The sequence below is a fragment of the Euleptes europaea genome, chromosome 5, assembly GCF_029931775.1.
Source record: "Euleptes europaea isolate rEulEur1 chromosome 5, rEulEur1.hap1, whole genome shotgun sequence".
In the NCBI taxonomy this organism is placed as follows: domain Eukaryota; kingdom Metazoa; phylum Chordata; class Lepidosauria; order Squamata; family Sphaerodactylidae; genus Euleptes; species Euleptes europaea.
This window is the reverse complement of record NC_079316.1, coordinates 67,546,257-67,560,331: the sequence shown is the minus strand read 5'-3', so window position 1 is coordinate 67,560,331 and position 14,075 is coordinate 67,546,257. Positions and strand designations below refer to the sequence as shown.

General features: G+C 42.1%; 1 protein-coding gene across 1 annotated transcript in view; it reads right to left on the bottom strand.

Annotated features, from left to right (window-relative positions):
* WDR11 (WD repeat domain 11) overlaps nt 1-14,075 on the bottom strand; it is a 55,530-nt gene that overhangs the window by 28,674 nt on the left and 12,781 nt on the right. Inside the window, exons 5-11 of the mRNA XM_056850110.1 lie at nt 12,695-12,881; nt 11,871-12,036; nt 9,310-9,424; nt 8,234-8,429; nt 6,973-7,076; nt 5,115-5,291; nt 4,184-4,268 (exon numbers count right to left, since the gene is read on the bottom strand). Coding sequence (XP_056706088.1) covers nt 4,184-4,268; nt 5,115-5,291; nt 6,973-7,076; nt 8,234-8,429; nt 9,310-9,424; nt 11,871-12,036; nt 12,695-12,881 — 1,030 coding nt within the window. The remainder of the gene's footprint in view (nt 1-4,183; nt 4,269-5,114; nt 5,292-6,972; nt 7,077-8,233; nt 8,430-9,309; nt 9,425-11,870; nt 12,037-12,694; nt 12,882-14,075) is intronic.

The following is a 14,075-nucleotide window of genomic DNA, read 5'->3' as shown; positions in this document are numbered from 1 at the left end:
AGTTGTTTAGGGCCTCAAAGGTAAGAAAGAGCACTTTGAATTGCACCAGGAAATAGACCAGTGCAGATCTTTCAGCACATGGGTGATAGGATCCCTCTAACCATGCCCTGGCAGTAGCCTGGCCACGGTATTTTGGACCAACTGATACTTCTGAACAATTTTCAAAGGCAAGTCCCATGTAGAACACATTACAGTAATTTAATAGATGTGATCAGAGCATGGATCAGTGTGGCCAGATCATGCTTTTCAAGGAATGGTCGTAGCTGGTGAACCAGCTGGAGCTGATAAAAGTTGTTATGTGCCACAGACAAGTCCTGAACCTCCAACCTTCGGCCAAGATCTAGTAGCACATCCAAGCTCCTTCAGGGGGAAGTGCAACCCACTCCAGGACAGGTTGGCTCCACAGCCCCCCAAGCAGCTTCTCCACTGACCAACAGACTAAGGTCTACCTAGTCCACAATCTTATTTCCAACAGTGGCCAAACAGATGCCTCCTCGACCTGCTTCAGCATTTCTCTGAAGCTAAAGCGCTTTCCTTTGTTTGCATCCAGCACCTGGTATACATAAGTCTACTTCCTCTGAACATGAACAATCCATTAAACTATCATGGCCACTTAAGGCTGACAGACCTACTGCCCAGAAATACATCTACTCTTTTAAAGCCATGTAAGCTAATGAAAATAGTTGCTGATTATACCCATGTACCACATGTTTCTCTCTCCATTTGATTCTGTATCCAAGAGAGACTGTGTTGAGGCAGAGGCTTGCTCTCTTAGGTGAACTGACTACATGTACGATGGAAGAGGTAAAAACTGACCAAGTATCCATAATTTCCAAAACTGTATGAAGACTCATATGGATGTTTCTCCCAATATAATGTATTTCATTTACTTCATGCATAGAGAAATTAAGAAAATTAGAAACATTTTTTACATTATTTGTAGCTAAGAAATACAGACCTTCGTTTTCTCATTCTTCTTCCTTTCCTTAAAAATATTTTTGTGAGTTCATATTCTATTGAGGTACTCCCAACAGATCAGAGTTACACGGAGATTCCAATTTAACTTAATTTAAAACTGAAAACCTTCAAATGTTCTTAATACTTGGATGCCACAGAATTTAAGACTAGAACAAGCTGAAGCCACAGTATCAATTATTAAGCAGGGGAAAAAGATGAAAGTGTAGCCACGTTTAAAGCTTTGCATATAGAACTAAATGTGCTGGTTGAACTTAAATGAGCTAAAGAATTTTAAAAGGTTCTTAAATTTACATTTGTAAAATATTACCACTAGTATTTAACTTTAATGCGTTTTGATGTTCATATGAACACAACAAAGGCTGAACAACAAACTATAATTACAGTCCTACTAGTAGTAGTTAAAACAGAAAAAGAAATTGTACAAAGTCAGTATGCTTTCCCTAATTCAATACAACTCCTCTATATGATCTAGCCAACGGCAGGACTTTCGAGACTACCTAACCCTCATTAGTGGTTGCTAGTACCGTATTTTCCGGTGTACAAGACGACTGGGCGTATAAGACGACCCCCCATTTTTAAAGTTAAAATATAGAGTTTGGGATTGTCCCGAGTCCGCGGCCTGAGGCCGGCCCTCGGGACTGCGCCCCAACCCCGCGGCCACCCCCGGTCCTCCTGGGGCTGCTCAACCCCCGGGGAAACAACCCCACTTACCGGGGCGAAAGAAAGAGGGGCGGGGCGGCCGGACGAGCTGGCAGCGTGCCGGGAGAGCAGCAGACGCCAGGTAGCCGGCCTGGCGCGCGGGGAAGGTGGCCGGAGGGGCTGAGCCCGGACGGGGAGGGCTGGATCCCGGCTGGGGAGAGGGGGCGCCGGCGTGCCCTGCAATGCAGGGGGGTGGGGGGTGCCCTGAAGGGCAGCCGCTGAGCCGGACGGGGGCTTCTTGCGGCAGGTGAGAGGGGAGAGGAGGGTGCTTGCCGGGCAAGGACAGGAGCCCCCCTCCCCGGAAGCCAAGCAGTGCCGCAGAGGCAGGACTGTGGGCGCGGGACCGGTGGTGTCCTCGGGAGTCCTCCAGACTCCCAAACGTGTGGGGGGGGGCAGCGCAGCCAGGTAGGGGAGCCCCCCACCCCGGAGGAGGACGGGGGTGTAGGGTTGCCAGGTTCCCTCTTGGCCACCGGCTGGGGATGAGGGGGTAGGGCGGCCTGATCCAGGTTGGGAAACTCCTGGAGATTTGGGGCCGGCGGGAGGAACGGGAGGAGGCCGGGGGCCAACCTCCCAGCATGGAGGAGTGCGTGCCGGCCCAGCCGGCCCAAACCCTGGAGGCGAGGCAGGGAGGGAGCCTCCCTGGGCAGCGGGAGCCCCGCAGCCAGAGACGCCAGCCCCAGGCTCTGGCGGGAGCCCGAAGCAGCGGGACGTGGCTCTCGGGGGGAGTTGGCGAGGGGAGAAGGGAGTGAGGAAGAAGAGGGGGACGGGGGCGAGAGTAAAGGCCCTCGAGAAGGACGCAGCTAAAGGCGAGGGGAGGACTGAGCCGGCGGCCCGCGGAGGGCGGGGCTATAGGAGGGTTTAGAGGGGAGGGAAGCCCAAAAAGGCAGAAGCTGAAGCGGAGGCAGGGGAGGAAAGACGACACCCGGCGTATAAGACGGCCCCCGACTTTTGAGAAGATTTTCCGGGGTTAAAAAGTCATCTTATACGCTGGAAAATACGGTATTTTGGTAAGGTTCAAGTATTGTATGGGGCCAAAGGCCATTACAAGAAGTAAGCTAAAAACACTATAAATTTGTATGCCAATCTTTGACAAGGAGTATTTTGGAGTATTTAGCATAATTAGATGTCAGCCTCCAATTTGGTCTGCCACACAGCACAGATAACAGTTTATTCTCTTCTATCACATGTGCCACTTTCAGACTTTCATGATGCCTGGGTAGGAGGGAAAGGATTCTTGGTGATGTGAACTCTTCCCGTGTTTCGAGACTGAAAGAATAACAAAGTGTGGCATCTAGTCGTTCTGTTGAAAGGAAAGCTGTCAACTGCAGCCTTGGACATAATGTCATTAAAATCTGACAACCGTGTTTTGAAAAAATTGCAAGATATACCTGTTCCCGTTATCCACTTGCTAGCTGAAAGGACGCCAAGGGGCTGGCTTGGTCTACGCATCCCTGTCAAGCTGTTTCCCCACTTGTGGAGGCAAAAGGAGATGTGCAATGCCATCCTGAGCAGAGTTACACTCCGCTGAATTCAGTAAAGACAGTGGGATTCGAAATGTTGGACTCTGCTTAGGATAGCACTGATGGGTTCCCTGTCACTTTTTTGTGGGTAAGCAAAATGGCAGAAAAGAAAGAACGCAGCAGCCCAGGCGCTTGATTTTAGCATCCCAATGCTGCTTTCCATTTAAAAGAAAAGTATTAGGCAGAAGAATCACAAAAAAGGCTTGTTGCGTGCTCTTTGGTCATAAAACCATAACTGGCAGCCCATTCCTGATCCTAAAGGACAAAAGTCCTTAGGAGGCCAGGAAGGGGCTGCGTCTGTGTTTGGGCTCCCTGCATCAGCGCCTGTGCAACTTACGTCGCCCAGGGTAGGAGTCACCTTTAAATAGGAGCCTCCTTTAGGAGATTCCTAAGCCCTTTCGGCCTGGGAACTCCTCCTGTCCTGGAGATACGCCACCTTTTGAGGTGGCATATCCCTTTTGAGGTGGTGATCCGTTTTGAGGTAGCCATCTTTGAGGTGGTGTATCCCTGTGCAATCCTATGGAGTGGTTGCATGGGTTTTCCAGGGAAGGGGAAGGTTTCGGCCTCAGTGGGGGGGGGGACCTCCTTTGTCACTGGCGCAGCCCTTCCACTCAGGAGTGGGCTGTAGCAGTGCATACCTAAGTGGAGCTACTCCAGTCTAAGCCCATTGAAATGAATGTAATCTGCTTTAAGCAGAGCTTTTTCTACTGCAGTGTTCTGGAGAAAGAATTGGTTGTACTGCTCAACCTTGATCAACAGGCCCATTAGTTACTACTTCAAATATTTATAATGCAAAACAATGTTTAAACTAATTTTCACAATGAATCACTGTTTTTACAGAACTGCAGTTCTGTTTGCTAGAGAAGATTACCCTGCTGAACAGTCTTCCTATTTACAATGATGCCGAATGCTTGCATTGCTTATGAACATCAATCACTTTAAACTTCTTCTCCCCAAAGAACCACCAGCAATTAAAAGAGACTCACTTGACTTCACAGGAATGAATGCTTAACTCTTTATGTAGGAGCCCACTGGTAAGGTTGTACACCAAGACAGAGCCATTGCTTGTTCCTGCAAAAAAGTTTTTAGTACTTTCATAAGATCCACAGAATCTCATGACATTTTAAATGCATACTTGGGAAACAAACTTAATTGAATCTGATGGACAGATTTTCCTGCATTAAACATAGTTCAGTGCTGAACCAGACACTAGCCACATTTTACAGCTGGTAGCCCACACTATTGGAAAAACTTGATGGTAAACCTCAGTGATTTTATAAGAGTTAGGCTGGTGCTTGTACAGCAGAACTTTGCAGTAATTGAAATGTTTAAATTTTAAAGACTTAATCAAGGATTTGAAAAGTACTAGAGATTACAATGTCCAGCCCCAAAACAATTCATTCATTATCAACATTCACAATTTCAATGTGAGGAATGCAAATTAGGGAGCTAAAGAGGAAGGGTTTTGACTCAACAGCATGCTTCATTAGACTAGTAACATTGCTGCATATGTGGGTGCTTCTTTAAAATAGCCCATAAGATCAGAAAGGGTAGTAGTCTAAGGATCCAATTTGAGCCATGAGAAATCCAGATTAAAAACTTTACAGTAGTTTAACCTTAAGAAGCCTGTTGGATTCTTAAAAAACCTAAGTTGGCAATCTCTGACAGTATGTGTTGTTATCAAAGTTACAGCAAAAAAAAAAGTAAGGAAATGGAAAGTCATACTTAGCATGTATTAGGCCAATCATTGGTCATTAAAGCCATTAATTACTTTGGACTGATGCAAGAACACAGTGAACATGGCTGAAGAATACATCTCATTTAAACAATGTCTGATCTTGCAGCAGTGGCTAGCACTTGGAGCCAGAGTTAAGTAGGTACTTAGCAGGGTGGTAATCCACTACATGTTATGCTTACCGACAGCAAGGAGAGGCTGGTATTGCTTTATGTTTTTTGTGGTGAGTGGTGGGCACATGCGGATAGCAAACGGAGGTAAAGGAAGTCCTGAAAGAAGCCCTGTTAACAGGAATTTCAGATGCACTTCTTGCAGACAGTAACCTTTCAGTTGTTCTTCACTTGAAACTGTGCCTTGACCTGTTTTATTATCAAATAGAAGAGACACATAAAAAACTCCGTTTTTATTTGGCAATATATAACAACCAAATGCAAAACACTATGAACTATAAAAACTAGGAACATCATCACATTTCTCATCTAGAGTTATCATCATTAAACAAGCATCAATTCTGCACATGTCAGAGGAATCACACCCTTCAGTGGAAGGGTGCAGGAGATGCTACTGGTAGATTGTGTCATTTGTTTGCATGAGCTGAAGGCTTAAATAGTTTTTTTTACTCAGGAAAACAAACAAAGCACAACAGACAATTTTATTACCTGTTGATTTAATACTGAGCTTACACAATATTTCAGTTTCCATCTCATGGCAATAACTCAGCTTTTTATTTGGAAAGACAATATTGAGAGAAATTAGATATTGAATCCCATATGAAATAATGTAATATGATTGCTTAGTAACTAATTCCAGTGGGGAAACCAGATTAGTTGGAAGAAACAAACACAATCAAGAATCTCATGGCATCTCAAAGGACTAGCAAAAACATTTGTTCTCATTTCCTGAGTTTAACACTTCACGAATTTAAATGAGCTCAAATCCCTGAAATGTTTGACACAATAAGTAACACCCAGTCGTATTTCCCATTTTCACAGAGTCAGGCACAGTGGTGGATACGTTGAACAGGTGCCTCCAGCTGGTAATGGGGTTGATGAAACGGACGGTGAATGCGAGAAATACTGTTGCTGGGGTGCAGAATAGGGCTGTGGTTTCCTACCAGCTCTCGACAGTGGGGGTGACCGCACTTTGTATTCCCAGCAATGTATTAAGAGTTTGAAAATGTTATAAAAAACATCGCTTTAAAAGGGTTTTTGGATACCACGGCTAAAAAATGGTTGGAAGATGTCTTCACAGCTAAAGGGGCCAAACAAAGTGCGAACAGTATTTTTTATAACGTTTTCAAACTCTTAATACATTGGTGGGAATACAAGTGCGGTAACCCTCAGTGTATAAGGAACTGGTTCATAATGTAATGCTTCCTTTAGACCCAATCTTATTTTTGGATGATCAAGTGGCATCTGTGGCTCGAAGTGTCATTTGCCAAGGGCAGATCAATCTAAACCAGTGGTTCCCAACCTTTTTTTGACCAGGGACCACTAGGACTTTTTTGTTCGGTGCAGGGACCCCAAGGTTCAAAATAAAAATTCAGAGAATTTGAAAATAAACTTTAATCATAACTGTTAGTTAAACATTAAACTTAGAATAATATTTGAATATATATTTTTATAATAGAGAACTTTTAATTGAAAATATTAATTTATTATGGGTTTATAACTTTGTTTCGCAAACCATAATTTAGTTCTCGCGGACCCCTGGGGGTCCACGGACTCCTGGTTGGGAACCAGTGATCTAAACAGTTGTTTCAATTCTGTAGAGGTGAGAAATTCCCTGATTTCAAACCTTACCAAGAAATGGTCTTTCCATGACAATGTGACAATAGAATCTACACGCATCCCCCTCAAGACTCCTAGGCATGGTAGCAAATACAAGGTTGAGACTTTGGGACAGCTCCAGGCAAAACAGAACGTACACAGGAAATGTAACTTTTTCCAACATCCAATTTTAAACCAACAATCTATCAGCTATTCAGTCATGCTTTTTCCAGTTCAGTGGCAAGTAAATATCTAGCCTACATACTCTTACCTATCATATTATCTAGTGACAAATCTGGAAGTTTTTTCTGCGATGGTCCTACAGGAATTCCACAGAATGAGACAGGTGAATACAAAGGTGATGCACTTGAATTGCTGAAAAAGAGAACCATCGAATCTGAGCATACAACATTCTGTCACATTATAACATGACCAAGCAATAGAACATAGGACTTGATTGAGACCAAGGGCAGATTTATGAATATTTTCTCCTGCTAGGCATGAATTGCAAAATACTGTGCTGGAGGTCACTGTTGCAGAAAAGGTAAACCTATCAGCTCCTAACACTGGAGGGTCCGCTCGCTACCGACAGAAATTCCTTGGGGGCTCACTTTGTTTCATGTTCAGAGCACAAAGAAGTACTGAGTAATGCACAAGGGTTCTTTCCATCTGTGCACATCACAGCACTTAACAATGGGTATTTAGCTAGTGTCAAAATATTATTTCAGTTGACAGTTGTACTTGAAGGAGGAAAATAAGATGCAGCCTATTTATGCAACGAGTGGTTTTTCTCATATCAGCTTTTTAATAACTCGGCAAGATGGATCAATTCTCTACTGCATTTTCAGCAGGGTTTAGTATCGCTATAGCCTACTATCTTCTTGAGCCAGGGCACAGAAGAACCTAGCAACTGAAGTTTGGTAAACAAGAAACACTTGTGAAGTATTTCCTTATCACGGTTGTCCTTTTTGGGGAAAAGTAGATCTAGAACTTTTTTTCCTTTCAGGACACTATACATTAGCAAAACAACGTCTCCATAGTACAGCCAGTTACCACACACAGTTTTCTTTCTGTAAACCAAAAAGCACTTCAAATTAAGAAAAAAAAACAACAACCCTAGAAATCAATGCATTTATCCACTGAGGTGGGTTGGAAATTATAACCCAAATGCAATTATAGTGTTGTCTGAGGGTTAAGAGAGCCTTAAACCTGAAGATGATACAAAGGACTTATCAATACAAGTCACCATTTATGAAAAATGAGATGTCGTACACAAATTGTGGCTCATGCAGCAACAAAAAACCAAGTTGCAGCCCGATATATACACATTAATATACAGCATAGTTAAGTTATAATACTTTTGCTGAGGTTCAGCCACCACAGCTGTAGCATAGTTCATGCCAAATGGTCCATGACTGGTTATCAATGCTACCTGGTACAGTAATGCAATTACTTTCATGGGTATACTAAATAGATTCCCTTTGTGTACAAGCAATACATAAAGTAATATACTGTAAACTTAATAAGGTTACCTAGCACGTAGACTTCGGCCTGAAATGGCGGACTTCAACTCCCATACCATTACTCTGCCATCACTGACTACAAGAGCTGCAGAATTTTCATTACTTGGACAACACACCATACTGAATGGGCGAACAGTCTTGGTAACCCTGATAGCATCACACTGACTTCGTAAGTCATAGATGAGCTCTTGGATGGGATCAGGGTCTGTGAATATCAAAATACCCGACGTCAAGTACCCACAAACTGCCAAGTTCTTTTTCCAGTTCTGCTGTTTTTCACTGTAACAACTACAAGAAGGTATGAACTGCTACGATTTGTAGATAATGCTGAGCTAGCAAGGGTAGGCTTTTTTAACATAGAGGAACCTAGGCCACACTGCACCACGCACTGAAGAACAGACATAATAAAAGTCAGTACAGCAACTAAATGACAACTGAACAGACTCACGAAAAAATACACACACACATTTATCAGTGAATTACATTTATAACCTGTGCCCATTAAGCCTTTTTCAAGACTTCTGTAAACAATTCATGCTAATCTCTTTGACAAGGAACCACAGCCTGTGAATATTTTTTGCTAGTGGCAAAGTATTCCTTTGGTGCGAGGAGACTTGAGCCAGCAGAAGAGGCATGCTCTGCCAGCAGAACGCTCTTTGCACCACAGGAAAGCTTCTCCGCTAGCAGATCAGATTTACCATATCCAGCCAGTTAGTTTAAAGATATTTTATTGTGACGAGATTATCTTTACTGCAGTCAAATAAGCTCAAACTGTCAAGGTTCTAAAATTGAGTAATGCTATAATGTTGACTTTAACTGCAGTCCCCATAAGGAGAGCAGTCAAGTGCTGCTCAGAGCGGAGCCAGGAGTCACGTTCCTCGTGAAGTCATCTTTCTTCTGTTATTTTAATATACTGAAAGCCACTCTGGAGATCAATTGATCAAAAGGCAGGGCATAACTCTTTAACCCAAACAATATGGTAAACTGACAAGTCAAATTTCAACAACCATAAACACAGGGATTTTTAACTTCCATTTTGAAAATAGCATTAAAGGTTTGTTTTTCTAGACGCTGGCACTCCTCACCTGGATCTTCACTTGGTGTAGTGCTTATATTACTGGCTGATCTGCGAACTCGCAAAGTTATACAACCATTTTCATGTAGGCAGAACAATCCATCACGCTGAAAACATGGGATTACCTAAATATTGAAACAAGTAATCTCAGTGAACATTTATCCAAGGTTCTAAAGAGGGGGAATAAGCCATGTCTTTATTTTTGTAAAGTGTTGGTGCTACCATGGTGGTATTTTGGATTAAATGAAAATGCCTGCCAGCATATGTCCAATGAGGACTACAGCCAGCGTGGCACTGTGGTTAAGAGCAGTGGTTTGGAGAGGTGGACTCTGATCTGAAGAACCGAGTGGTTCACGAGTGGCGGATTCTAATCTGGTGAACTGGATTTGTTTCCCCACTCCTTCACGTGAAGCCAGCTGGGAGACCTTGGGCTAGTCACACTCTCTCAGCCCCACCCACCTCACAGGGTGCCTGTTGTGGGGAGGGGAAGGTGATTGAAAGCTGGTTTGATTCTTCTTTAAGTGGAAAGTCAGCATATAAAAACCAGCTCTTCTTCTTCTACTGTAGTTATGTGATCTAGTCGGGAATGTCTTCTTGGAAAAATTAACAACAACCTCGGCTATCTGCCTCCATCAGGTATACTTATCCTCAGAACTGCCACAGAGGAATGTTACAACTGTCTCAAAACGGCTCTGAATACAACTGTTTTGGCTCTTGATTAAAGATTGAGTGTGAGGAGGTTCATCTTAAAGCAAAAGAAGGTCACGCAGAAGCGAGTTAGGCTTTCGGAGAACAAAGCTGCTACTTTGCTTTTCCAATTATGTATGAGCATGACACAGGGCAGCTTGAGCAATAGTCTGCGTGGACGTTGGGATGGAGCCTATATACTTCATACTCTCAAGCTGGTGACTGGACAGAGAGAAAGGCAACCAACACTCTACACCTCTCATAATAGCATGAGGGGGCAGATATTTTTGGTATATATAGTCAATAGGAAGACAGTGAATAATTGATACTATTCTACTGTGAAAGCTTTTTAATCCCCAATTTAAAAAAAAACTTATTTTGAACAGCAATAGTAATATGTGATTAATCAATTTCAAGTTGGTGAAATCTAACCAGTTCTAGGCACATGTGCACAGTGAGAATGTTGTGCTTAAGAACACTGCATGTCAGTCATCATCGCAGAAAACCAAGCACAGTCCCTGCTTTCTGAGACAGTATCCTCGAATGAGTTTGTTTTCTAACCAGGATAGCGCCTACTGCTTTTCTGCTGGCTGGGATACAGATCATGGCACAAGAAAACAGAGGGCTGGGATAGTAAAAGCTGAAATTACTCTGGTCACCATGGTGCAGCTCCATTGGGGATTTACCCACAGTTACTTTACACTGAATACAATTGGAGATGTCATTGGAGATGAACAAAATTCAAAATATGAATTTCTGTCATTAATATTTACAGGGATTATTTAAGATTATTTATTAACAAGTTTCAAGAGTGGTAATATATATGCAGAATAATTTAAGGTTTCAATATTTTTCTAATGCTTTAAACTTCTGAGGGAAGCCATATGAAGGATATTTTACTGATGGATAGAAAATGTTTTTGACTAATACCTTTTAAAATGCCACAGTTTTTCCTGTCATAAATTTGTTCTCGTGTTTATCCATCCACACTCATGAGCACACAGGCTTTATTTTCACACATTTACAATAGCTGTAATGTTCATCTTTATATTTCTCTAGACTACAAAAATTAATGATTCTATAAGATCAAATAAGCTCAGATAAGCCCTCAGGCTTGGCTTAGCTGCCTAACCAAGCAGAGGCAGATGCTCAGAAAATCACATGTCATTGTTGAAGGAAAAGTCTAAACAACCATAAAATCAAAGTTCCTTTCACCACAGGATTGTTTCCACTCTGGCAATTTTTATAATGCCACAAAATAAGATGGAATTTGCAACGGGCTTTAGAGTGCTGGATTAAATAGTGTTTGACATGTCAGGGTCTAATTTTCTCCACATTCTTTATTGATTTGTACTTCAAGTTAACCACAAAGATATAACCATCCCAAAAACAGAGTAAAAAAAAGGTAAGCAACCACTATATGTGTTTTTACTATTTACTTTTGCTGAGTTAACTGTAATTCCCCATTTCCAGACCCTCGACAACTTGTACACATCAAATTGTCAAAAATTATTTTGACAAAACGCTAGCAGGGTTATAGCTATCGTCTGGCTATAATGCTCCTTCAAGGTCAGGTTCTTTATGAGCACATGTTTTGGCCTAAAAACTTTGATTTCCTGTTTCTTTGTCGAAGCTCAACTGTTGTATACATCCTCTCTATTAACAGAAACATCTGAATTCCATAAGGAAGCTGAGCAAAAGGGCCAAGTTGTGAAAGCCGACCGAGCACCTTGCCTTTTAGCCTAAAACCAGCTTAATCAGTACTGACTTGATTTAGGCTGTAATCTCCTCTAAAATGTCTGGAAAAATATAGATCAAATTAAAAACTTAAAGGTAATTTAAAAAAAACCCACATACCACCAATTTGCAACATGGATTTCTTACCTGTAGAAAAGGCACGCCTGTTCTTTCGACTGCTATCACACCTACTGTCTGGTTTACTTCCAGGTCCAGAATCAATATTTCTCTTGGGTAGAGTAACAACATGTAGTTTCTTTTGGAAGGCAGGTAGGACAGCTGAAGGCAGTCATTCAGTGTTACGGATTCAGCACTGGAATATACCATAAGCATCCCCTTTTGAGCACATTTCCAAAAAACAAAGATACAAGCTTTTCCTGCTTGCATCATAGCATTTAGTGTTCAGATACAATGAAGCCAAGGTCATTTTGTGGCCTTTCCTCTTATACAGATGGCAACGCAGCTACAGAACTGTAGTATATTTGTAAGAAGGGCTCTTTTAGACTCCATGGGACTGGGGCACACATATTGATATCATAGCAAGTGTCATTTCAGACAATTTTGAGGGTTTCTGCGCTGAAATGTAAATAGAAAGAAACAGGGCTTTTCAAGCCATTTAACATTAAAAAATATCACATTTTTGCAACGGATTACAACCTGGGATGCCATCAAGCCTTTGGTTTGAAATATAAAGCTCTTATTAAATTATCAGCACCAACATCTGGGGTTAAGCACTGATTCACAATACAGTCTGATGAGTTTGTTCACACAATCACTTGCAAATTGAAAAGATACTTCAGAATGAAAAGGGGGGGGAGAAAGACCTCTTCATTTTAAAAAGGATTTTGCACAGGAGAAGTTACCAGGAAATTTTGCCCTTAGTAATTTTGATCACCAACCTGCCTCCGTGAACATGGGAATTATACATGTCCATTCAACAAGGCCTATGAAAACATGCTCTTAATAGTTACCTTGGCTTTTCCTTAGTGATGAGAATTTTTACTTTGTCCAGGGCCTTTTTAGCCCCTGCGGCAGACACCAGCTTGTTATGAACAGGACTTGAACGAGGGCTAGAAATGTAAACTTTTTTCCCTGAACTTGCGGGGGCCTTTGAAGGAGAGAAGTCCGATATAAACACTATTCCCTCACTTGTAAGCACTGTAACAAGAAGAAAAAAGCTGTTATAGCAAAATAGGAGAAACAAGCAGATCACAGGGTTTCATTTTAATGTAATCTTGGAAGTAAAACTGACAACAATGGTAAGAATGCTGATCTAGGCAGCAAGCTTGTGAAAGTATTATTCAGGGAAAAGATCAGATGGATAATTATAATTCAGTACAGGTCACTGAAGTATGTTTTGAAAATTAATTCTGTAATTTAAAAAAAGGAAAACTAAGGATTGGATTTAGCAGGAAAGTTTGCAGAATTTGGCAGAATGGACTTTTCCCTGTCTCTGCTTTTCCCATCAGCCTTCCTTTTTGTCCCTCATATCCTCTCTGATGGTCCTGGTGCCCTTTATGAACAAAATGTACTACAATACAAGAAGCTACAGTAAGGCCTGGAGGAGGTACAAGTGTTGAAGAATGGGTAATTCCCAGCTGTAAACAAGTGCTTTAGTTTTAGTGCTTTTTCTTTCTGCATGTTGTTCCCCAAGGCTTCTCTTTCTCTGATGAAACCTTGACTTTAAGTCCTACATGTGTTAGTATAAATTTAATGATATCCCTGACCTTAGCCTTCCTTTCCCTCATCCTGCCACCGGCAGTCTGCCAGTTCACCCAAAGACCTGATGGGTGCCTGGGAAATAATTGCTGTTCTGCATGGGGGGGGGGGGGGAGTAATGGAATCCAGCATTCTTCCACAAGATTCTCTGTTTCATTTTCTTTGATTCATTTTTTTTTCATAGTTTAAGATTTAGACACCCCAGTAGTTTGTACAAAACCAGACAGATGACAATTGCTTGCTAGTTATTTGTAAATTCCTGCTGTGATGGTAGCTTTTGTTTTTGTATTAATATTAAATTTAATAAAAATTAAAAAAGAAGAAGCTACAGTTAGATGGGAGAATGTGATGAGATTGCCTCCTCCTCCACCAGTGCGAGCAGCCCATAGAATCTAAGGGAGTGTTGCCTGATTCCCCCCTCCTATGGTGAGCTTTTTGGCTGAGTCCAGTCCTAAATACGCCGCAAGGCTATTGGCCCAGCAGTTTATCCTTTCACGCTGGCTTATCACATTGAGTTTCAACTAGCCATAACTCCTCTGAGGTAGAATACAGCCAAAAGCAGTGGCAGTGCAAGGGAAACAGTGCTCTAAGCATTGTCCTCTCAGAGTCTCCAGGTTTTCTTACCTGTGCAAG